The sequence below is a fragment of the Mobula hypostoma genome, chromosome 15 (genome assembly GCF_963921235.1).
Source record: "Mobula hypostoma chromosome 15, sMobHyp1.1, whole genome shotgun sequence".
NCBI classification, from domain to species: Eukaryota; Metazoa; Chordata; class Chondrichthyes; order Myliobatiformes; family Myliobatidae; genus Mobula; species Mobula hypostoma.
Window position 1 is genome coordinate 21,906,941 of NC_086111.1, and position 24,287 is coordinate 21,931,227.

General features: G+C 42.8%; 1 protein-coding gene across 1 annotated transcript in view; it reads right to left on the reverse strand.

Moving 5' to 3' along the window:
* The window catches only part of ccdc174 (coiled-coil domain containing 174), a 29,380-nt gene extending 5,477 nt beyond the window's left edge, over positions 1 to 23,903 (reverse strand). The window contains exons 1-8 of the mRNA XM_063067835.1: positions 23,741 to 23,903; positions 20,886 to 20,990; positions 19,312 to 19,412; positions 14,328 to 14,386; positions 8,414 to 8,588; positions 5,821 to 5,916; positions 4,224 to 4,360; positions 1,615 to 1,709 (exon numbers count right to left, since the gene is read on the reverse strand). Of these exons, the coding sequence (XP_062923905.1) occupies positions 1,615 to 1,709; positions 4,224 to 4,360; positions 5,821 to 5,916; positions 8,414 to 8,588; positions 14,328 to 14,386; positions 19,312 to 19,412; positions 20,886 to 20,990; positions 23,741 to 23,782 (810 nt within the window). The 5' untranslated portion in view covers positions 23,783 to 23,903. The remainder of the gene's footprint in view (positions 1 to 1,614; positions 1,710 to 4,223; positions 4,361 to 5,820; positions 5,917 to 8,413; positions 8,589 to 14,327; positions 14,387 to 19,311; positions 19,413 to 20,885; positions 20,991 to 23,740) is intronic.
* Between the last annotated feature and the right edge of the window lie 384 nt (positions 23,904 to 24,287).

A 24,287-nucleotide genomic window follows, 5' to 3' on the forward strand; every position in this document is an offset into this window, starting at 1 on the left:
CCTGTTACATCAACATATATTCTGAAATAATCTGTTCCACACCAACTGTAGCCTAACTAAAACCCTATAAAAACTGAACCATATGTCCTTGTATTTCTATTAACTGGGATTCCTTTCACGTCTACATCTGCTTGTGCTTCTGACTCTGTAATCAATCTTCGTAATCATATATCCTAAAATGTAGCTATCTGTAACCTTGGCTCTCTGAAGAATCTCATGGTTCGGAGTTGCACTGCCTGAACTGCAGCTGTAAGCACTTTCACCACTTGGCCCATTAATTCATGCCCTCATGCAGTTCCTTCCTCCCATCCCACGACAACCCAATTACCTTGTACCCAAAATGGTATCCACAACGTTAGCATCACCCTGCACATACACTTACCTACCTCAAATATCATCCACCACTATGCAGTTGGGGAAACTCCCTTAAGATTATCTTGGTTTGTTTGTTTGTGTTTTTTGTGTGCCATAATCTACCAGAGCCTCAGCGACCACTGTTTCAAGTGCTTGTCTTGGAGGAAAGATTCTGTTTGTGGTCCCCCACGTCCTTCTCACAGCACAGTTTTTGTTTTACAAGGCTGAGTTGCAAGCTCAACGCTCAACCCGGCACGGATGGAAAGCGTGCCCGGGAGTAGCTCCACTGGATTCAAACTCGGCAGCCTTCTCTCTGGAGTCCGGCGCTGATGTCACTGCGCCACCAGCCGGTCCAGATTATCTTGGTACTGAGCATAATAATAATAGCCAAGGAAAATTAACATAAGCATCTTTGGGATGTCAGCGGTAACTGGAGCACCCCAGTGAAACGCATGTGGTCCCAGCAAAAAACATGCAAACTTTCCACAGACAGCATCAGAACTCAGAAATAAACTAGGGTCACCAGAGTTGTTTCTGGCCTACTCATTAATCTACTTGGCTACATTCTTATTTATATACCCTGTTTCATAAAGGAAGCCTCTTATCACGTTGCTTGTGTACAAGAGCAGATACACGACACCCTAATGCCAGACATCCCAGAAGTTCTGGGAGTCTCCTGCATATTAATGGTGGCTCCCTGATGCCTGCAAATTATATACGATATCCCAGAAATCAATTTTTTGAGGGTGAGAGCGACCACGAGAGAGAGAACGCGCCATGGCAGAGTGTTCCAAAAAAAAGAAAATATAAAACGTATGTCACCCCAGACTACACTAAAGTGTACCCCTGCCTAATAGGTGTCAAAAATAATGACAGTGTTGCTCGTTGCACTGTTTGCAACAGTGACCTTTCTATTGCCCATGGTGGGTTAAGACATGAAACCCTGCCCTGAAAGACATGTTGAGGTGAGTTTAACAGGTGTCATTCGTTCATTAGCATAGCTAACATTATTTAAACTAGCTGGCTAGCTGCTAAGGAGCTACTCTATTGCAGACATCCCACCTCTCCCGGAAGTTCTGGGAGTCTCCCGCAAATTGATGGTGCTACGTCCCTGAAATGAGTTTTTGCAGGGTGGGATGTCTGCAATGCTTCTGGTCCACATGGCTCAGTTCCCTGCTAACTTAACCCACTGAGCATTTGGGGCAGCGGCAACTATTTGATTAAAATGAACACAAAATAAATACACATCTGGCAGTCTACCTGTTCTCTCAGCATGTCCAGGGTTTCAATCTGCTTCTTCCTGGTGCCTTCATCACGAGCAAAGGCAAAATATCCCACACCCAGCTCCCGAGCCTCTGTAATAGTAATCAACGAATTAAAATAGTTTCTATCAGATGGCTGGTTTTAAGATTATTCAATGTGAATCAGCTCCGTCATTTCACATTAAGTGACCAACAAAGCTAATAACCCACAATCAGGTGCACTTTATTAAAGCAAAGTGGCATGGGTCTAGTGTTCTACAAACAGAAAAAGATTCAAGGATGTGCTCTAAGTTTCCTCGAAGTGCAACATCCCCGCTGACTCCTGGGAGCTTCCAGCCCACGTCTGTTCAAAGTGCAGAAACACTGGGGGTGACAGTCAGGTCAGCAGGAGTACACAGCAGCTCTGTGTAAGCAGCAACGTAACAGCCTCAATACTTGCCCCATGTGTAGATGAGTCTGCCAATCCCACATGGCCCTCAGAAGCCATCACAAAATCGACAAAACAGGACTGAAAGCAAATTTTCCCTGATCCCAAGAAACTGCAGCACATTTAAGTACCTGGTTCAACCAGGAGAGCACCACCAACCTTCGCTATCATCTGGAAACTTGCTAACTCACCTTTCTACTTCCTCATCCAAGTAATTAAAAATAAATAAATAAAATCGCAAAGCACAAGGATCCCAGAACAGATCTGTGTGAAACACCATTGCCACTGACCTCCACGCATAATATGCTCCATCTATTACCACCCTCTGCCTTCTGTGAGCAAGCCAATTCGGAATAAACACAGCCAAGTTTCCCTGGATTCCATGCCACTTGACTTTCTGGATGAGCCTACTTTGGGGAACCTTGTAAAACGCCTTACTAAATTCCATATACCACTCTAACTTTATGAATCTGTCACCTCAAAAACATCAAACAGACGAGGCATAACCTACCCTAACAAAATTATGCTCACTATCCCTAATCAGACTATGCTTCTCCAAGTGTTTGCAAAATGCTTATCCCTAAAAATCCTCTCTAATAGTCTGCCCACCACCGACTTAAGAATTAATTGTCTATGATTCCCAAGAGTATCCCTATTACCTTTCTCACATAATGGAACAACATTTGTCATTTTCCTATCTTTTGGTACTATTCTTGTGGCAAGGAGGACAAAAAGATCATCATCAGCATCCCAGCAGTCTCTTCCCTCACTTCCCGCAGAACCTGAGCTACATCTCACTTCATCTGGCCTCAGGGATTTACCTATCTTAATGGGTTTCAAACAATTAACACTACCTCTTTCTTAACCCCAACATGCTCCAGCACATTAGCCTGACCTCACATTTGTCAAAGCCTCTCTCTTTGGTGAGCACTGAAACAAATTACTCGTTATGCACCTTCCCTACCTTCTCTGACTCCAGGCACGTTTTGTCTCTTTATCCCTGAACAGTCCTACCCTCACTCTAGTTATCCTCCTGTTCTTTAAATACATGTAGAACACCTTGGAATTTTCTTAATCCTTCTTCTCAAGGCCTTCTCATGTTCCCTTGTAGCTCTCCTAAGTCTCTTCTTAAAGCTCCTTCCAGATTACCTTAGAACTCTCAAGAGCCTTTTCAGATTGTTCCTTCCTATCAGAGGGATCCAGATTTCCAGGTGTTAGGTTTATGGACAGATTCTGACAGGAATACCAAGAGGGGAGGGGGTGAATTTCAAACCCTTTTCACTGTGAAATGGGGACACGTCTTTTTCTCTTATGGGGGGGGGGAGAAAGAGAAAGAGAGACAGAGAGAGAGAGAGCGAGGAGGAGGGAGGGGGGAGGGGGGAGGGGGAGGGGGAGGGGATAGATAGATAGATAGAAAGATAGATAGATAGATATAGATATAGATATATATATATAGATATATATATATAGATATAGATAGATATATAGATATATATAGATATATATGTTGAATACCGGGTGAGTGAGTTGTGTTTGGTGTGCTGCAAGTCAGTGTCTTTATTGATGCTTTGCTGCACACTTGAGTTCTTGGTGGGGGGGGGGCAGTGATATTTTTTTGCTGCTGGGGGAGGGTGGAGGGCTGCTGCTTGTGCATGGGAGGGGGAGCTGGGGGGGCTTTGGGGTTCTAACACTTAACTGTTATTCATTCTTTGGGGCACTCCTCTGTTTTGTTGTTTGCAAAGAAAAAGAATTTCAGGATGTATATTGTATACATTTCTCAGACATTAACTGTAATTATTGAAACCTTTTGAATTATTCTTTGTTGCTGCTTCAACCAAGAGCCAATTCACCTTTTGCAACAGGTAATTCTGCCACAAGTTACCATACTCAAGGTTTGGTGGGCATAGACAATGGCCAAGGATGGGATAGTGCTCCATTATGATGCAGCTGCCAATTAGAATCATCCCATTTTGCAAAAGGTTGAGGACAGTCATCTCCCTTGGAACTGTAGCTATTGCAAGGAAGTGCCAGAAACAGACAAAAAATAAAAAGGAAGAAAGAAAATCCAGAGGATCAGAAGAAAACAGGATCTCCAAGTGTTAATGTAGCCCAGGTAATTTAGCCAGGGGCATGACATTAATAATTTAATAAAATTGCGCTGCACACATTAAAATTCTCACCGTTTTGACGGATGTCCTCATAGTGCACTGGTCCAATTGGCCTGCTCAGTGCCTCCTCTTCTTCTTTTTCCCACTGCTGCCGCTGAAGTTCCCTCTTCATGTCTTCAGAGAGCAATGTCTTTTTATCTGCCTCCTGCCTGTGAATGAATCACATTGAGACATGTGACAACAAACCAAGTTATCAGAAGACTGATGCTGATGAGAGAGATAAGGGAGACAATGGAGAAACATTCAAAATGCTAATAAGAGAAAAGAGAGAGATTAACGAAAAGGGACACAGTTCCGAGTATTGTCAGACCGGTTGCTTTGAATCTGAACTGTTTGAAGTTTGATGGACAGGCGATATCCCAGCAGGGGGATAAAAAGAACAGGTTCACTAAGGCACGACACACACCACGAGATCACGAGATAACGAGACCCTGGAAGAGCGGTGTGCCCCCACAAGTTGGTGAGAGTTTGAAGGTCTGGTAGCGGGAACTGACCATAGACGCACAGGGTGAAAGAGTACGATTGGCGGGAACCTGGTGTGTGTGTCCGCCCTTGCCTGGGTGCCGGGTTCACCGCGGAAGAACGGTCGTATCCGGAGCGGAGGGGTCACAGTCGGTGACCACAGAAAACATAACAAAGGGTCCGCCCGAGAGCTAACTGTGAAGAACATCAAAGGTCTGCTGAATCAGATTTGAATATCTCTATCTCTCTCTCTCTCTCTCCAACGGCACAACAGCGATTACTGCAAACTGTACTAAGCTGAACTGAACTCTGCGTCACTTGAGACTGATCATTTTACCCCTAGACTGCGATAGAGCTTGTTTGATTCCTATTACCCTAGTTCTGTGTACACGTGTGTTTTATCATTGCTAACCTGTTGCATTTATATCCTTACGATTAGAGTACTGTGTTACTTATTTATTTAATAAAACTTTATCAGCTTCTGTTAAACCAGACTCCGACTAAGTGGTCCATTTCTGCTGGTTTGGCAACCCAGTTACGTTGTACGTAACAGACATAACACAGTGACCCATAGTAACATTTGACAGTCACAGCACCTGAGGATAGTGCCAGACTCATTTCCCCACAAAGTGCTCAACCAATGACAGTAGCATGTACTAAACTGCAAGAACCACCGCGTAACTAAATATCACAGCTATTCTGTGTTTAAACATCTCATCACAGCTGAATGATTAGTTCTTAAATCAGTTTTTGACTATACTGATTCAAGAAAAAATTTTGTACAGGACATAATAAAGTTCCCTCCTCTTCATATAACATTTTGATATCTTTAGCATCTACATCAATTACTGGAGAAGTGAGACACAGTTACTGGTTTATAGGCAGTGACACAACTGCTGGAATGCTGCACAGATGTTATAGAAAAACTTTGTTGTAACCTGAGAAATGTATTATACATAATAATGAAATATTTGCTTTAAAAAGTAAAATGCAAAGTAATCATATTTATCCTATATAATCAACCCAAAACACCCAGAAGTTCTAAGTTAAGCAGCTCCCATATCCAATTTGATGTTCCATTATACAGCTGGCAATGTCTCCATCTGAGCATCTCCCTGCTCTTAAAAAGAACATTACATATTGTTACCTTGATTCCCTTAAATCTCTATCCATAGCGAGTAATCCCGACAAATCTTTTTTCATACATCTTCGGGATCGGCCTAAAGAATCCACATAGTCCACCCTGAGAGGGAAGCACATAATAAATCACTTGTCTTTATTCAGAATACAGTATAATTATTCTATACTGAATCAGAATTAGGTTTATTATCACTGACATATATCGTGAAATTTGTTGTTTTGTGGCAGCATTATAGTGCCAGACATAAAATATACCATAAATTACAGAAAGAAATATATTTTAAAAAATAAATAGTGAAAAAGAGCAAAAGTTGTGAGTTGATGTCTTGGTTTCATTATCCAATCAGAATTTTGATGGCAGCGGGGTAAAAGCTGTTCCTAAAATGTTGAGTGTCTCTATTCAGACTCCTATACTCCTCCCTTATGGGAGTAATGAGAAGAGGGCATGTCCTGGGTGGTGGGGGTCTTGAATATTGCCTTTTTGAGATACCACCTTTTGAAGACAAACTCGATGTTGGGGAGGCCAGTGCCCGTGATGGAGCTGGCTGAGTTAATAACCTTTTGCAACTTTTTCTGATCCTTTGCTGTGGCCCTTCAGACCAGACAGTGAGTTAGAATATTCCCCATGGTACATCTGTAGAAATTTGCTCAAGTCTTTGGTAACATACCAAATCTCCTCAAACCCCTAATGAAATATAGCTGCCGGTATATCTTGTTCATAATTGTATCAATATATTGGTTCCAAGGTTGTCAAGCCAAGGAGTGGTAGTGGGGACAAGCTCCCACTACCTAAAAGTGCTCCTCACGGCATGCACCTCAAATAGCCTCTGACAACCAAGTCCAACTCCTGACTTCCTCGTGTAGCTTAGCCTCTAAGCCTGGCAGAACTGTTTCTACTGACAAGAGAAGGGGCGAAGGCGGGTCCTGCCGCCTTAAAACCAGTGTTTTGGGTCGATGGAGCTCGTCACCCTGCGAAGGCAGTCCATCTAAGAGAGGGAAAACTGATTTCAAACCTCCACTGCCTTGCCGCCATACCCACTCATGGGAAAGGCTTTGGGAGTAAACCCTGAGGACAAATCCAGAGCTGGAGTCCCTAAGGCAGTCCGACGTTGCCTTCAACCTCGATCTGGCAACTCCTGCAACCACACTGCATCGGCCCTTGCCCTTCCCTTGGAAAACGTCGGTGTTGTGGAGAGGCGAGACTTGCTGCATGGGCAACTGCCGGTCTTCCATACAACCTTGCCCAGGTCTGTGCCCTGGAGAGAGCAAGATTTTCCAGGCGCAGATCCATGGTCTTGCGAGACTAACGGATGCCACCTCCACCGCCATGTTGGGCCCAGGATAGATCTTCAGAGATGTTGACATCCACTTGAAACTGCTCCTTCTTTCCACTGCTGCAAATGTAAAGTCCCTTCTTTGAGGTGAGCAGTATACTAGAGAAACACCTTTGGCAGCAGCAGGAGTGCATTTCAAGCAAGGCTTTCAGAAAACAACGATAAACAGGAAAGTAAAGTTTTTTTAACTGATGGCTTTGAAGTGCTGTCCTGAAATGGTTAACCACACTGAGGTAACTTACTACAGGCACTGAATGCCCATTGTAAGTATTCAGATCAACAAACATTTTGATTGAGAGAATATATCACACCCAACTGTCATGCATCTAACAGAGTCACATATACATCCTTCAAAATACAGAAAGAAAGAGAACAGATCATCCAGCATTGTCCCAGGCACTTCCATCCAGGCCATGCTTACATCATCCTCCTCTGAAACATTTGGCATTGGCATCAATTTAGGAAAACTGGCCCAAAGATTCAAGAAGCAGAAGGCTGACATGACTGTACTCATAGAATCACACCTCAAGCTAACGTGCCAGATTCCTGTTCACCAACAGACTGACCCACCAGAGAAGGTAAGGCAGCAGTAGCCTGGTGGTGGTGGGGGAAGCCCAAAACTGACCGACTGAGACCTCAATGTAAAATCATACCTTCCACCATTCATCGCCAGATGTGTTTCAGCAACAATTGGAAGCGGCACTGAAGGCAAAAACACAGAATTTACTTTTGAGTGAAAAACTGCAATGTCTTTCAGCAAAAATGCACTGCCACTGACCAAGACCATAACTCCCAACTGGATCTGTGATGTTGCAGGTGAATCAACATGTAGGATAAACCTATCGACTCCATCACACTCATCTACTAGTGGCAGAAAGACTAGTGGAAATTATCAGTACGTAGATCTTGTGGAGTTGAAATCCTGCCTTCACACCCTCCAATGCATTGCATGGAACTACAAGCGCTCCAAGTTGAACAGACCTGGAACAGTTCCGACAGTTCAAAGCCTGATTCACTAGGGAGTGCAGAAGTGTCAAGTTTTTAAAATTGGGATGTCAACCCGATAAAGCTATAGCACAGGACCATATGGAGTATTATTACAAAATTTACAGTGTAATTGATTCTACCTCGTGTTTTTTGAAGCATAAAAACTAAAACAAAAATTGTATTTGACATTTGTATAAATGAAAAGTGTATACAACAGTTGACAACTAAAACTGTAGAAAACCACTGAGTTATCCTCCACGTACATCGCTGGGCTCTCACCATTCTTCATCAGAGTTCTGAGGTGGTACCACTTCAGAATCAGGTGCTAGTTCCTCGTTTTGTTCACTCTTTGCTGCCTTGGATGCCTGATTCTCGCTTTGGGCCTGCAGCTCCTTCTGCTTGTCAAATATCTTCTGTGTGAAATCCACCAGATACATGCTTTCTGTTTCTTCATCTGGAACGGCATAATGTGGTGTACATTTATATTAAAGGGATAGAAAAGCAGAGAATTGCAGTTACTCTCAACCTACATAAGAATTAAAATCAAAGGAAATCCAAAATATCTTAGATTTCTCCGCTTGAAATATACCTCACCCAGAGTTGACAGGTCCCTTAACGCTATTTCCAGCACTTCCAACCTGAACCCTTTTCTTCCCAGCCAAAATATAAATAGGGGATTCTCTTATCCCCACCCCTCAACCCACCAGCCCTACCATACAACTGATCAAATTCTCTAATCTCTGTCATCTTTTATGATATGCCACCACCTGAGTTAATCTCCTCCCTTCCCACTATCCAGGCACCAACAGCTTCTCCAGCTGACAGAGATTCACTTGTACTTCTGGTGTAGTTCACTTCTTCCAGTGCACTAATTGGACTTCCTGTGCATTTGCTTTCACTAATGTACCTATATTAGGTGACTGCTTTGTGAAAAACCTCCATTCAGTCCACAAAGTGACCCAAAGCTTCCAGTTTCTTGTCACTCTAAGTCCCCACTCTAATCTCCATCTTTTACATTGTTTCAACAGAGCCCCAAAAAAGCTCACAGAATAGTGAATGTATTGTAGCCATAAGACACAGGAGCAGAATTAGGCCATTTGACCCATCAAGTCTGCTTCAGCATTCCATCCTGGCTGATTTATCTTTCCCCTCAACTTCATTCTCCTGCCTTCTCCCTGGAACCTTTGGTGCCTTGATTAATCAAAAACCTATCAACCCCCCACTTGAAATATACCCAATGACATGGCCTCCACTGCCATTTGTGGCAAATAAGTCTACAAATTCACTACCCTCTGGCTACAGAAATTCCTCCTTATCTCTGTTCTAAATGAATATCCCTCTATTCTGAGGCCATGTCCTCTGGTCCTAGACTCCCCCAATACAGGAAACATCCCTTCCATATCCATTCTATCCAGGCCTTTCAATATTCAATAGGTTTCAATGTAATTCCCCCTCATTCTTCTAAACTCCAGTGAGTACAAGGCCCAGAGTCATCAAACATTCCTCATATGTTAAACTTTCATTCCTAGAATCTTTCTTGTGAACCTCCTCTGGACTGTCTCCAATACCAACAGATCTTTCCTTAGACAAGGGGCCCAAACTGCTCACAATATTCCAAGTGCCATCTGGCCAATATCTTATAAAGCCTCAGTATTACATTCCTGCTTTTATATTAGAGTCCTTTTGAAATGAATGCTAACATTACATTTGTCTACCTTACCAATTCAACCCGCAAGTTAACCATTAGAGAATACTGCAAAAGGACTCCCAAGTCCCTTTGCACCTCTGATTTTTGAACTTTCTCCTTGTTTAGAAAATACTCGGTGCCTTTATTCCTTCTAACAAAGCACATGACCATACACTTTCCTACACTACATTTTATCTGCTACTTCTTTGCCCATTCTCCCAATCTGTCTGAAGTCCTTCTGCAAGCTCCCTGCTTCCTCAACACTACCTGCCCCTCCACCTATCTTTGTACCATCTACAAAACTTAGCCACAAAGCCATCATTTCTGTCCTATAACATGAAAAGCAGTCCCAAAATCCAAGTAAACGGCATCTGCTGACTTTCCTTTGTCTATTCTGCATGTCATTTCCTCAAAGAATTCCAACAGATTTGTCAGGGAAGATTTCCCCTTAAGGAAACCATTCTGACTTTGGCCTATTTCATTATGTGCCTTCAAGTACCCTGAAACATCATCCTTAATAATGGACGCCAACAGCTTCCCAACCTCTGAAGTCAGGCTAACTGGCCTCTCTCCCTTCTTAAAGAGTGGATGATATTTGCAACTTTTTAGTCCTCTGGAACTATTCCAGAATCTAGTGATTATTGAAAGATCATTACTAATGCCTCCACAATCTCTTCAGCTACTTCTTTCAAACCCTGGGGTGTAGTTCATCTGGTCCAGGTAACGTATCTACCTTCAGACCATTCAGCTCCTGAGCACCTTCTCCTTTGTATAGCAATGACACTCACTTCTGCCCCTTGATGCTCTCCAATTTCTGGCATACTGCTAGTGTCTTCCACAGTGAAGACTGATGCAAAATTATTTATTCAGATCGTCCTCCATTTCTTTAAGCCCCATTACTACCTCTCCAGCATCATTTTCCAGCAGTACAACATCCACCCTCACCTCTCTTTATATATCTGAAAAATCTTTTGGTATCCTCTCTTATATTATTGGCTGGCTTACCTTCATATTTCATCTTTTCTCTCATAATTTTTTTGGTTGCCTTCTGCTGATATTTAAAAGCTTCCCAATCTTCTAACTTTACACTCATTTTTGCTATATCATATGCCCTCTTTTGCTTTTATGCTGTCTTTGACTTCCTTTGTCAGCCATGGTTGCATCATCCTTCCTTTAGAATACTTCTTTATCTTTGGCACTTATCCTGCAACTTTCAAACTGCTCCCAGAAACTCCAGCATTTGCTCTTCTGTTGTCATCCCTGCCTGCGTTCCCTTCCAATCAACTTTGGCCTGCTCCTCTCCGATACCTCTGTAATTCTGTTTACTGAACTATAATACTGATACATTTGTCTTTAGCTTCTCCCTCACAAAAATGAAAGGTGAATTTTATCATATTATGATCACCTTTTCCTAAGGGTTCCTTTACCTTAAGCTCCCGAATGAAATCTGATTATTTCCAGCAGTCACTATTCTTTCAGGTTTCCAGCAGAGCCATGTTCTGCATCTCATAGGTCCAGCATATTTTCTCTTTACCACCTTCATGCATCCTCCACTTCTCTATACATCTTCAAAGAAGCCACTTATCACTAGCAACCATTTCTCACCCTCTCTTGGTCTCGACACCATCACACACATTCTCCCCGTCCCTCCCCCCATCCTCTCTCTCTCTCTCCCTCTCTGCAACTTAAATAATGCATGCTTTCTCACTTTTCCAGTTCTAATGAAAAGCCATGAACCCAAGGTGTTTCTCTCTCCACAGACGCTGACTGACTTGATGTGCATCTCTAGTGCAGGGGTCCCCAACCTTTTTATTTAAATGCCATGGAGCCTTATCATTAACTTGGCGGGTGGGGGGGAGGTCTGTGGACTCCCAATGGGATCCCCAGTTCTAGCAGTTTTCAATTTAAAGTCTAAAATATGTCCGCTGTGAGTGAAATTGATGGACAGTGTCTTGCATTCTGAAGTATAATGGGCCCTGATCACTTTTTCTAAACAGGATGTTACCACAACATATGCATTCCGGTTTTTATTTTCTTTTTCCAGATGATACTTTGGGAGTATCTGGGATGGTCAAACTAGATCAGATCTGTTTACTTGCTAATTTAAAACAGGCAGAGAAGAAAATAGGGATTTTTAGACCAGTTGGTCTAATATCAGTAGTAGGAAAAATAGCACAGTATTATAATGGATGTGATAGTAGGATAGTTAGAAAATGTAATCAGGATGAGACAAAGTCAGCATTAAATCAAATGTTATCATACGCACAGGTACATGGAGAAACAGGTGCCATGCAAACTATGTCTGCAGCAGCATCATAGGCACCAACGTTACCGACATGATATAACTTACTCAAGACAGTGAAAAAGAAACCCTGCAAAACAAGACACGAGTATAAAAGAACCCCAGAAAGTTTCAGTTGATTTATGAAAAGGGCAAATTTACAGGAGTTTGTTGATGATGTTATTGGAGGATAGTGAAGGGAAAACCAATGTAAGTATATTCAGATTTTTAGAAGACCTTTAACAAAGTCCCTCATAAAGATGTAAGCATACAAGATTAAAGCACTTGGGTTTGGGTACTATGCATGGGAACAATTAATGCACAAAAGTCCTTCTAATCTGGTCATATAGCAAACATGCAGTTGAATCTTTACGACTTGGTATTCATTAAAATAACAGATTTTTTCATCTATTCTCTAGTACAATCTCAGACACCAGTAGCAAAATCAAGCAGCTCAAGATCAGATGGAATTCACTTTACATTAATCCTATAACTAACATTGTTTTTAACAGTTCTTCTTCAGAATGAAAAGAAACCCAAGCCACAAGATAAGTCACTACGGAAAAAGATCTTGGCGATTGTAGGGATGACTTGCAGTGGACTGAAAAGCTTGAGCATGTAGATATTAAAGAAGAGGATGTGCAGGAGCTTTTGGAAAGCATCAAGTTGGATAAGTCACAGGGACCAGACAGGATGTACCCCAGGCTACTGTGGGAAGTGAGAGAGGAGATTGCTGAGCCTCTAGCAATGATCTTTACATCATCAGTGAGGGCAGGAGAGGTTCCAGAGGATTGGAGGGTTGCTGATGTTGTTCCCTTATTCAAGAAAGGCAGTAGGGATAGCCCAGGAAATTATAGACCATTGAGTCTTACTTCAGTGGTTGGTAAGCTGATGGAGAAGATCCTGAGAGGCAGGAGTTATGAACATTTGGAGAGGCATAATATGATTAGGAATAGTCAGCATGGCTTTGTCAAAGGCAGGTTGTGCCTTACGAGCCTGACTGAATTTTTTGAGGATGTAACTAAACACATTGATGAAGGTAGAGCAGTAGATGTAGTGTATATGGATTTTAGCAAGGCATTTGATAAAGTACCCTATGCGAGGCTTATTGAGAAAGTAAGGAGGCATGGGATCCAAGGGGACATTGCTTTGTGGATCCAGAACTGGCTTGCCCACAGAAGGCAAAGAGTGGTTGTAGACAGGTCATATTCTGCATGGAGGCCAGTGACCAGTGGTGTGCCTCAGGGATCTGTTCTGGGACCACTACTCTTTGTGATTTTTATAAATGACCTGGATGAGGAAGTGGAGGGATGGGTTAGTAAATTTGCTGATGACACAAAGGTTGGAGGTGTTGTGGATAGTGTGGAGGGCTGTCAGAGGTTACAATGGGATATTGATAGGATGCAAAACTGGGCTGAGAAGTGGCAGATGGAGTTCAACCCAGATGAGTGTGAGGTGGTTTATTTTGGTAGGTCAAATATGATGGCAGAATATAGCATTAATGGTAATACTTGGCAGTGTGGAGGATCAGAGGGATCTTGGGGTCCGAGTCCATTGGACACTCAAAGCTGCTACGCAGGTTGACTCTGTGGTTAAGAAGGCATACGGTGCATTGGCCTTCATCAATCATGGGATTGAGTTTAAGAGCCGAGAGGTAATGTTGCAGTTATATACGACCCTGGTCAGACCCCACTTGGAGTACCATGCTCAATTCTGGTCACCTCACTACAGGAAGGATGTGGAAACCACAGAAAGGGTGCAGAGGAGATTTACAAGGATGTTGCCTGGATTGGGGAGCATGCCTTATGAGAACAGGTTGAGTGAACTCGGCCTTTTCCCCTTGGAGCGACGGAGGATGAGAGGTGACATGATAGAGGTGTACAAGATAATGATCGTGTGGATAGTCAGAGGCTTTACCCTATGGCTGAAATGGCTAGCACGAGAGGGCATAGTTTTAAGGTGCTTGGAAGTAGGTACAGAGGAAATGTCAGGGGTAAGTTTTTTTATACAGAGAGTGGTGAGTGCGTGGAATGGGCTGCCGGCGGCAGTGGTGGAGGCGGAAGTGATAGGGTCTTTTAAGAGACTCCTGGATGGCTACATGGAGCTTAGAAAAATAGAGACCTATGGGTAAAGCCTAGGTAGTTCTGAGGTAAGGACATGATCGGCACAGCTTCGTGGGCCGAAGGGCCTGTATTGTGCTGTAGGTTTTCTATGTTTCACGTTACCTGGTAAATCTCCTTTGGTCATCTGGTCATAAAGTTTTGCCTTTTCCTCCAACCTCTGTCTAAAGAGAGGACAAACGAATTAGACCTATAAAAATTAATGCCAAGCATAAACATACTTTTTTTTTACAACACAGCACAAACATTACCCAGCAGGCTGTACTGTTAAATAGCATTCCTTTATGTGAGCAGAACCACTGCAAAGATTTTAATGCAAAACTAAACTTGCGCTCTCAATGGACAAAATGTGAAGTTAAACTGAGACACTGGCTTTCCTCTCGGGTACAAAAAAAAACCTCAAAGCACTTTCTAAAGAGAAGCATGAAAGCACAGTCCTCTGTTCCACCCAATATTTATCCATCAACCAATATCATCAATAAAAGACTGGCTCAGCTTTCTTAGGTACATTGCTTCCAATTCTGAAAAAAAAAATACTACTTAATTCTATTCACAATTCTGCACCTCATACTCCATCAGGGTAGCCTTGAATCTGATGGCATGAATATTGATTTCTCTAATTTCATCACCTTCCCCCCCTCTCTCTTTTTCCATTCCCCATTCTGACTCCCTTCTTACCCCTTCTCTTACCTGTCCATCCCTATCCCCTCCCTCTGGCGCTCCTCCTCCTCCTCCTCTCCTTTCTCCAATGGTCCATTCTACTCCCTTATCACATTCCTACTTCTTCAGTCCCTTTACCTTCTCACCCGTCACCTACCAGTTTCTCACTTCACCCTTCCTCCCCCACCCACCGACCTTACCCCTCACCTGACTTCTTCATCTATCACCTTCCAGCCTGTACCCCTTCCTCTCCCCCCACCTTTTATTCCAGCTTCTTTCCCTTCTTTTCCAGTCTTGATGAAGGGTTTCAGCCCAAAACTGATTCTTTATTCCTCTCCATAGATGCTGCTTGACCTGCTGAGTTCCTCCAGCATTTTGTGTGCATTTGTCCACAGCAAATGATGCATTCCAAAACCCCTACAATATTCAGGGCAAGGGCTAATAAATAAAAAGTAACACTTGCGCTACAAACATGTCAGGGAATAACCTTCTCCAGCGAGAGAGAGTCTAACAAAGGTTCAAAGGTTCATTTTATTATCAAAGTATGTATGCAGAATACAACTCTGAGATTCATCTCCTCCAGATAGCCAAGGAATACAGAAAAACCATGAAAGTTGTTGAAAGAAGACATCAACACCACCTCAATACGAAAAAGTCTTTTCTTTTTTAAACCTCTCCCAATCCCTCCCTCGCACAAAAACTAACAGATCACCGACACAGCAGCTGAAACATCAAACCGCCAACTCCCAAACCCCTCCCAAGTAAAGAAACAGCGACGATACCATCAAATCCCGACCTCTCAGGCAACAAAACCTAACAGATCATTCACACGTAAAAGCACCAATAAGTCTCAAATCTCCAACCCCTCCCTCGCTCACCTGCTAATCAGCAACAAGTGAGAAAACACAGAAATCTGAAGAAAAGGCATATTGGTGTCAGCAGGTGAGTCACTCACCACAGCAGTAGAGATGGTCAGTATAAAAAGTTGGAGGGAAGGGTGAAGGAAGAGTTGGCAGATGGATCCAGGTAAGGTGGGGATGGGGATGTGTTAAGGTTGATAGGCATTCAGAGCAGGGGAGATTAGCAATAGAATTCGAAATTGTTTGAGCTGTGGACTGATGCTGAAAATCTGAAATAAATACATAAACTGCTGGAAACAATCAACAGTAAAGACCTTGACCCACAGTCTACAATGTTGTCCAACTTGCTTAGCGTTACCAGTACTTCGATCAGTAGAGCACAGGAACAGGCCCTTTGATCCATGGTTTTCTGCACCCTCTCCTGAGCGTCGACATCCTTCTTGCAATGGGGTGACCAGAACTGTAATACTCTAGATACGGTCTAACCATGGTTTTACAAAGCTGCATCACAACTTCCTTGCTCATTGCCTTGGCTAATAAAGACAAGCAAGCCATATGCCTTCTTGACCAACCTATCACCTTGTGCATGTTTATACTGAGATTCCTCTGCTAAAGGTCTTGCTATTAACAGTATACTTTTGATCGACATTTGATCTGCCAAGTTGAAACACCTTACATTTGGCCAGATTAAACTTAATCTGCCATCTCATAAGACCATAAGACATAGGAGCAGAATTAGGCCATTTGGCCCATCGAGTCTACTCCACCATTCAATCATGGCTGATCCTTTTCTCCCCTCCTCAACCCCACTCCCCAGCCTTCTTCCCGTAACCTTTGATGCCGTGTCCAATCAAGAACCTATCAAACTCTGCCTTAAATACACCCAATGACTTGGCCCCACAGTTGCCTGTGGTAATAAATTCCACAAGTTCACCACCCTCTGGCTGAAGAAATTTCTCTATATCTCTGCTTGAAATGGACGTTCCTCTATCCTGAGTATGCACTCTCATGTCCTAGACTTCTCCTACCATGGGAAACATTCTTTCCACATCTACTCTGTCTAGGTCAGTAGAAACAGTTGAAAAGTTTCAATGAGATCCCCCATCATCCTTCTAAGCTCCAACGAGTACAGATCCAGAGCTACCAAACATTCCTCATTTGATAACCCTTTCATTCCCAGAATCATCCTTGTGAACTCCTCTGAACCCTCTCCAATACCAGCATATCTTTTCTTAGATGAGGAGCCCAAAACTGTTCACAATTCTCAAGGTGAGGCCTCACCAGTGCCTCATAAAGCCTCAGCATCACATCACAAACAAGAGAAAATCTGCAAATGCTGGAAAACCAAGCAACACACACAAAATTCTGGAAGAACTCAACAGGCCAGGCACCATCTATGGAAAAGAGTACAGTCAACATTTCAAGCTGAGACCCTTCATTAGGACTGGAGAAAAAAGGTGAGTAGAATTAAAAGGTAGGGCAGGGGAGGGAGAAACACAAGGTGAAAGGTGAAACCAGGAGGGGAAGGAGTGAAGTAAAGAGCTGGGAAGTTCATTGGTGAAAGAGATACAGGGCTGGAGAAGGGGGGAATCTAATAGGAGAAAACAGAAGGCCTTAGAAGAGAAAAAAGGTGGGGAGGAGCACCAGAGGGGAGCAATAGTCAGGCAAGGGGATAAGGTGAGAGAGGAAAAAGGGGATGGGGAATGGTGAAGGGGAGGTATTACCAGAAGTTCAAGAAATCGATCATCACACCATCAGGTTGGAGGCTACCCAGATGGAATACAAGGTGTTGTCCCTCCAAGCTGAATGTGGCATCACTGCGACAGTAGAGGAGGCCATGGATAGACAAATCAGAATGGGAAGTGGAATTAAAATGGGTGGCCACTGGGAGATCTCGCTTGTTCTGGCAGACGGAGCGTAGGTGCTCGGCAAAGCAGTGTCCCAATCTATGTCACGTGATTCAGTAATGACCACAACAGCATACCTGACAATCTGTAACAGTGCAACAAGATCATCCACCTTATTTCTTATACTCTGTGCACTGAGATATAACACTTTGAGTACTGTATTTGTTACCCATTTTTGATTCTGCATCCCTAATGCACTGATACTCACCCTGCTGGTTGCAATTGTGTTCTGTCATCTGCCTGCCGTTCCAGACAGTCTGACTGCATGCTATCTTTGCTTTTTACCATCCATCCTATCCAGATTCCCTTCATTCCAGTTCCCACCCTCCTACCAAATTAGTTTAAACTTTCCCCAACAGCTCTAACAAACCTGCCCGCAAGAATATTGGTTCCCTCGGGTTCAGTGCAACCTGTTTCTTTTGAACAGGTCATACCTGCCCTAGAAGAGATCCTAATAATCCAAGAACCTGAAGCCCTGCCCCCTGCACCAGCTTCTCAGCCACGCATCAATCTGCCAAATCATCCTGTTTCTACCCTCACTGGTGCATGGCACAAGCCGCAATCCAGAAATTACAACCTGCGAGGTCCTGCTTCTCTGCTTTCTACCTAGCTCTCTAAATTCATTTCAGTATCTCTTTGGTTTTTCTTCTTGTGTTGTTGGTACCAATATGTACCAAGATATCTGGCTGCTCTCCCTTGCTCTACAAAATATTGTGGATGTAATCTGAGATGTCCCTGACCCTGGCACCTGGGAGGCAACATACCATCCAGGTGTCCCGTTCATGTCCACAGAATCTCCTCTCTGTTCCCCTGACTATAGGATCCCCTTTCACTACCACTCCCCTCTTCTCCCTCTTTCCCTTCTGCAGTGCCAGTAACCTGGTTTCCGTGGCATTGCCCTGGGAGGTCATCCACCACAATAGTATCTGAAGCGGTATTCTTATTATTGAGGGAACAGCCACAGGGGTGCTCTGCACTAACTGCCTATCACATTTCCATTTCTCCTGACAGTCAACACAGCTACTCGCCTCCTGCAACTTCGGGGTGACTACTTCCCTTTAACTCTCATCGAGTATCTCCTCACTCTCCCGTACAAGCTGAAGGTCAACCAGCTGCTGCTCCAGATGTCTTCAGGGAGCTGCAGCTGGATGCACTTCACGCAGATGCAGTTCCCTGCGTCTCCCAGGACTCCAACATCTGGCATGCAGAACTCACAGCAGCGATTCACTACACTAGGTTCGGTAAGAAAAAACAAAAAGGGAACCTTAACAGAAATTTACGCAGAGCCAATGCTTCTTTCCAGCCAAAGCCTCCTTTGAGCCAAAACCTGACATTCCTACTCTCACCACTGGCCTACTCTCCTACACCAACAATGGCTGTCCTGATTATTCCTCTATACTTTCAAACAAGCATCACCAACCTGCAAGAAACATTGACACTGTGGCCTGCTCCTGTTGCTCCATATTTCTCCAGCCATACTGCACTGTATCCATTGGCATCCTTCTACACTATCCACATCACCACCCAATCTCTGCACCATCTACTCTCCACGTTTACTTTTGCAGCACAATCTGTTCAGTATCACATCCCAAGTGACTGCAATTTTTGCCAGACAGTTATTTGACAATATGTCTTCATGGACATTGCATTTAAAACTCCTACCTTGATTTATCAAGGGTCTGTTGTTCCTCAGTCCTTTCTTCAACATCCTTCTCAGCCCGAGCAGTGACACCTGTATTTTGTTTGCTCCAGATAGTTGGCTTCTATAAAATTTAAGTACAAATATTTCAATATTATTCTGCTCGAGTTTAGAAATTGCAAAGTAATGCCTAAATTATGGAATTAGCACAAGGAAGAACTAAGGCCAAAGACAGTTCACAAAGTACTAGTTAATTTCTAAAACTCCACTTCTAGAAGGAAGGAATATTACAGCAATGTGACACCAAACAACTTCTATCAAATACCTCTTAAATAAAACACAGGCTTAAACCTGGGAACCGGTCCTCTTGCTGGCGTCCTTGCCAAGAGGGGAAGGTGCATGCTGCTAAGTAGTGAACAGAGAACATACAATGCAAGAACAGGCCTTTTATCCTTTCAGATCTGTGCCGACCATGATGCCAATCTAATCTAACCCTCTGACTGCATGCTTCATTCACTGCTTGTTCATGTCTGTCTACATGCCCTTTAAACATCATAATCATATCAGTGCATTCCAGGCACCCACCACACTGTGGCAAACAAAAACTGCCTCACACATTTTCTTTAAACCTTATCCTTCTCACTTTACATTTATACTCTCTAGTATTTGACTTTTTCCCCCACCCTTTAGGAAAAAAAAGAGACCATCTACACATCTCATAATTTTCTATATTCAGGAACAGCTTCTTCCCCTCTGCCATCCGATTCCTAAATTGACCCCATGAACACAACCTCTCTTTTTAATATTATTTTTGTTTTTGCACTATTTTTAATTTAACTATTTAATATACATATATTTACTGTAATCGATTTACTTACTTTTATTCTATTTATTATGTACTGGGTGTTACTGCTGCCGCTAAGTTAACAAATTTCACGCCATACGATGATATTGACCCTGATTCTTCAGAGCCTCCACATCCTCCTTCCAGCACAGTGACCAAACTTGCACACATTCCAAGTGTGGCCTATCTAAATGCTTACACATTCATAACAATCCTTCCTAAATTTTACCTGATCACAGCATGACTACCCAGCTGCACCATGACCTCTTGACTTGTATCCTCAATAGCCTCAACCAATGAAGGCACTCATGCCATATGCCTTCCTCTCTACTTTTGGGGAGCTATAGGCTTGCACACCAATATATCTCTATACATCAATGCCCTCAAGGATGGAGAAAACAAAAATTAAAAAGTAAAGTCTGGCTGAAAATTCTAATATTCAGCACTTGTAATTTAAGGAAGAATTTTAAAGCTACTATGAACATGTCAGAACCACATTTTGAACAGTCAGTTGCAGTGTAAAGACAACAAGAAATAAATCATGCTTTAATTAATCTGACACAATGTGCCAACATATCATGCAAATCACCTGCACTCCTCGCCAAATACAAATGAAATTTCAACAGAGGGAAATCTATTTTCTGTAGCAATGAATCTCTTCCTTAGTTCATGATCGTGAAAAGTAACATAAATAAACAAGGTCTTCAGTAACCCATATAAGAAATGTCATTGGCATCAGCCAAGCTCTCATACCTTGTTACTTGGCTTGGCTTTATACAGACCTCCAGCTTCTTTCAGAAGTTTATCCTTTTTGAACTCTTCCTGTTTCCGATAAAGTTCTGCCTTCAGATCAACTAACTACAAAAGAAATTATTATTTCAAGATGGGTCTTTAGAACATTTCACAATTAAAAGCCCAACATACCAAGTACAGAATAAATGTGATCGCAAATAAATTTTGTTTTTATCCTCAAAGATAAGGTTTTATCTCCAGCACTGTAACAAGTAACACATTTTTAAAAATATTTCTTTTTATTCAATTTTCAAATTTAATTACATAGAATAATATCTATTCTCCCCCCTCCTCTTAACCCTTCCCCCTGTAACATATCCCTGCCTTAAAAAAGAGAAAAAAGAAAAAAAAAACAGAAAAAAAAAGAAAGCAAGAAAGAAAGAAAGACTGCCTGGATATTGGAAGGTCTCCACATGCTCCATGGGATTCGAAATAAATTTAATAAGTGTATTTATTTCTTTCCCCAGAGTACCAACATCTTTATCATCAGAGCACCTAAAAATACAATCCTATCTTTTGTAAATAAGGGCGCCAAATACTCAAAAATGTATCATATTTATTCCTTAAATTACAAGTAATTTTTTCAAGTGGAATACAGCTAAAGATTTCATTTTTCCAACGATCCTCAATTTTTCTTCTAAGATCAGTACATTTTAGTAATAGCGAATTAATTGAAGCTTGTTCTTTGGTATGATGTGTCAAAGCACATTGATGAAAGTAAAGTGGTGGATGTGTATATACGGGTTTTAATAAGGCATTTGATAAAGTTCCCCACGATCGGTTCATTCAGAAAATCAGGAGGCATGGGACCAGAGAAACTTGGCTGTATGGATACAGAATTGGCCTGTCCATGGAAGGCAGAGAGTGATAGTAGATGTGAGAGTATTCTGCCTGGAGATCGGTGACCAGTGGTGTTCTGGCATCCCTGCTCTTTGTGAATTTGACAAATGACTTGGATGAGGAAGTGGAAGGGTGGGCTTGTAAGTTTGCAGATGACACAAAGGTCAGTGGAGCTGTGGACAGTGTAGAATGTTGTCACAGGTTACAGCGGGACATTGACAGAATGAAGAGCTGGGCTGAGGAGTGGCAGATGCAGTAAGTTGTGAAGTGATTCACTTTGGAAGGTCGAATTTGAAGTTTAGAATACAGGGGAAATGGCAGGATTCTTGGCAGTGTGGAGGAACAGTGGAATCTTGGGGTCCATGGCTATTAACGTTGCTACACAAGTTGATTGGTGAACGGTGTGTTCGTCTTCATTAGTCGGGGGACTGAGTTCAAAGAGTTGTGAAGTAAGGCTGCAGCTCCCTGGTTAGACGGCATTTGGAATACTGTGTTCCATTCTGGTCACCTGATTATAAATAACAATGTGGAAGCTTTAGAGAGGGTGCAAAGGAGATCTGATGAATCAGAGAACATATCTTACGAGGATAAGTTAAGTGAACTGGGGCTTGTCTCTTGGGAACAGAGGAGGATGAGCACGGTGGCGGAGAGTATATTGACTAGCTGCATCGTGGCCTGGTATGGAAACACCAATGCCTTGTAAAGAAAAGCCGAAAAATATAGTGGATCATGGTCATCATGGGTAAAGCCACACCCCCATCATACAGCACATTTACACTGAGCACTGTTGCAGGAAAGCAGCATCCATCATCAAAAGGCCCCTGCCACCCAGGCCACGCACCACCTGGTTCAGGAACAGTTATTATCTCTCAACTATTAGGTTCTTATACCAGAGGGGATAACTTCACTCGCCCCATCACTGAACTGGACTCACTTCCAAGGATTCTTCATCTTATCTCCTCAATATTTATTGCTTAGTTATTATTGTTATTATTTCTTTTTTCCTCTTTTTGTATATGCACAGTTTGTTGGGTTTTTTCTTGCACACTGATTGTTGTCCGCCCTGTTGTGTGTGGTCTTTCGTTGATTCTATGGTGTTTCATGTATTTACTGTGATTGCCCACACAAAAAAAAAGAACCTTAGGGTTGTATATGGTGGCTCTCTATACTTAGGTAATTAAAGTTACTTTGAACGTGTATGAGATAATATGAGGCACAGATCGAGCACCACCAGAGACTTTTTCGCAGGGCAGAGATAGCTAATAAGAGGGGGCAAATGGTAACTGGAGATAAATATAAGGGGCTGTCAGAGGTAAGGATTTTGTTTTTAACAGAGTGGTAGGTGTGTGGAATATCCTTCCGGGGTGATGGTAGAGGCAGATACAGAAGGATATGTTAAGAGACTTACGGGATGAAAGAAAAGTGTATGGCTATGGGAGGGAAGGATTATATTGATCTTATATTGAGTAGGTCATAAGGTTTGGACAACATCGTGGGTCACTGGGCCTGAACTGTGCTGTAATGTTCGATATTCTATTATGGGGCAACGGCAGTACGAGAAGAGGAAAACATCAACCTGCAAGTTTCCTCTGGGTAACAAAGAAATAATGCATTAAAGACCATAACTTTCTATCTAACCAGGCTGTAGCAACAATCTTCACTGCCAAGTTTAGAAATGTTCAAGAAGGCAGTTCCCCGTTGTCTTCTCAAAAGCAACGGGGAATAGACAAGGAAAGAAACAGGTACATTTAGGAATGCTATATGCACTTTGTCTTAATTACAAATCAACTGTCTCATACTGAAAACAGTACTCTGACTAGTTGAAACACTGCCACTAATGCGCGGAACAGCACACTGACGGTGGATCAGGCCGTCCGCCAGTAAACACAACCGCCGTCACCGGCCAGAGCACGAAAGATGACCCGGGGCCCATATCACAAACCAGTCCCGCGGCTCTATGCAAATTCCCAACTCACCGAAGCCGCCGTCACATCAAACGGTTTCTTCCTCTTCTCCATAGCGCCAGGAACAGATTTGGTTACCAACAAGTCCCAAACAGGCCCCGCGAATTTGCCACCTGAGTAAGGTCCCGTTGATGCTGACGCATACGCCGAGCCGCCATTTCTTTGAGGTCAACTTCCTGACGGCATCGGGTAAATGCGCATGCGAAAACTCAATTTGCGTGAGGTCAGAACTTGCTCCCACGTTTAGGATCATCATGAAAGCGATATTTTCAATTTTATATAAAGTTTCACTTTTTTGTGCTATCTCTGGATTTTCATCCTGAGCCCTATCATAAATTACTCAGTTTGTAATATGGATTACCCAATTTCCCTCGGGATCGATAAAGTATATCTATCTATCTATCTGCAACTCTCCCATGTGGTTCTTCGGCCGAATTCATAACAGTATCCCACAGCAACCAGAATGACTTAGAACCTCTCCAAGACTATCGATTCTAAGGGAGTTAAAGTGCCCTATGCGAGTTCAGTAGGGCAGATGGTGTTTGATGGGCTGGCTGGG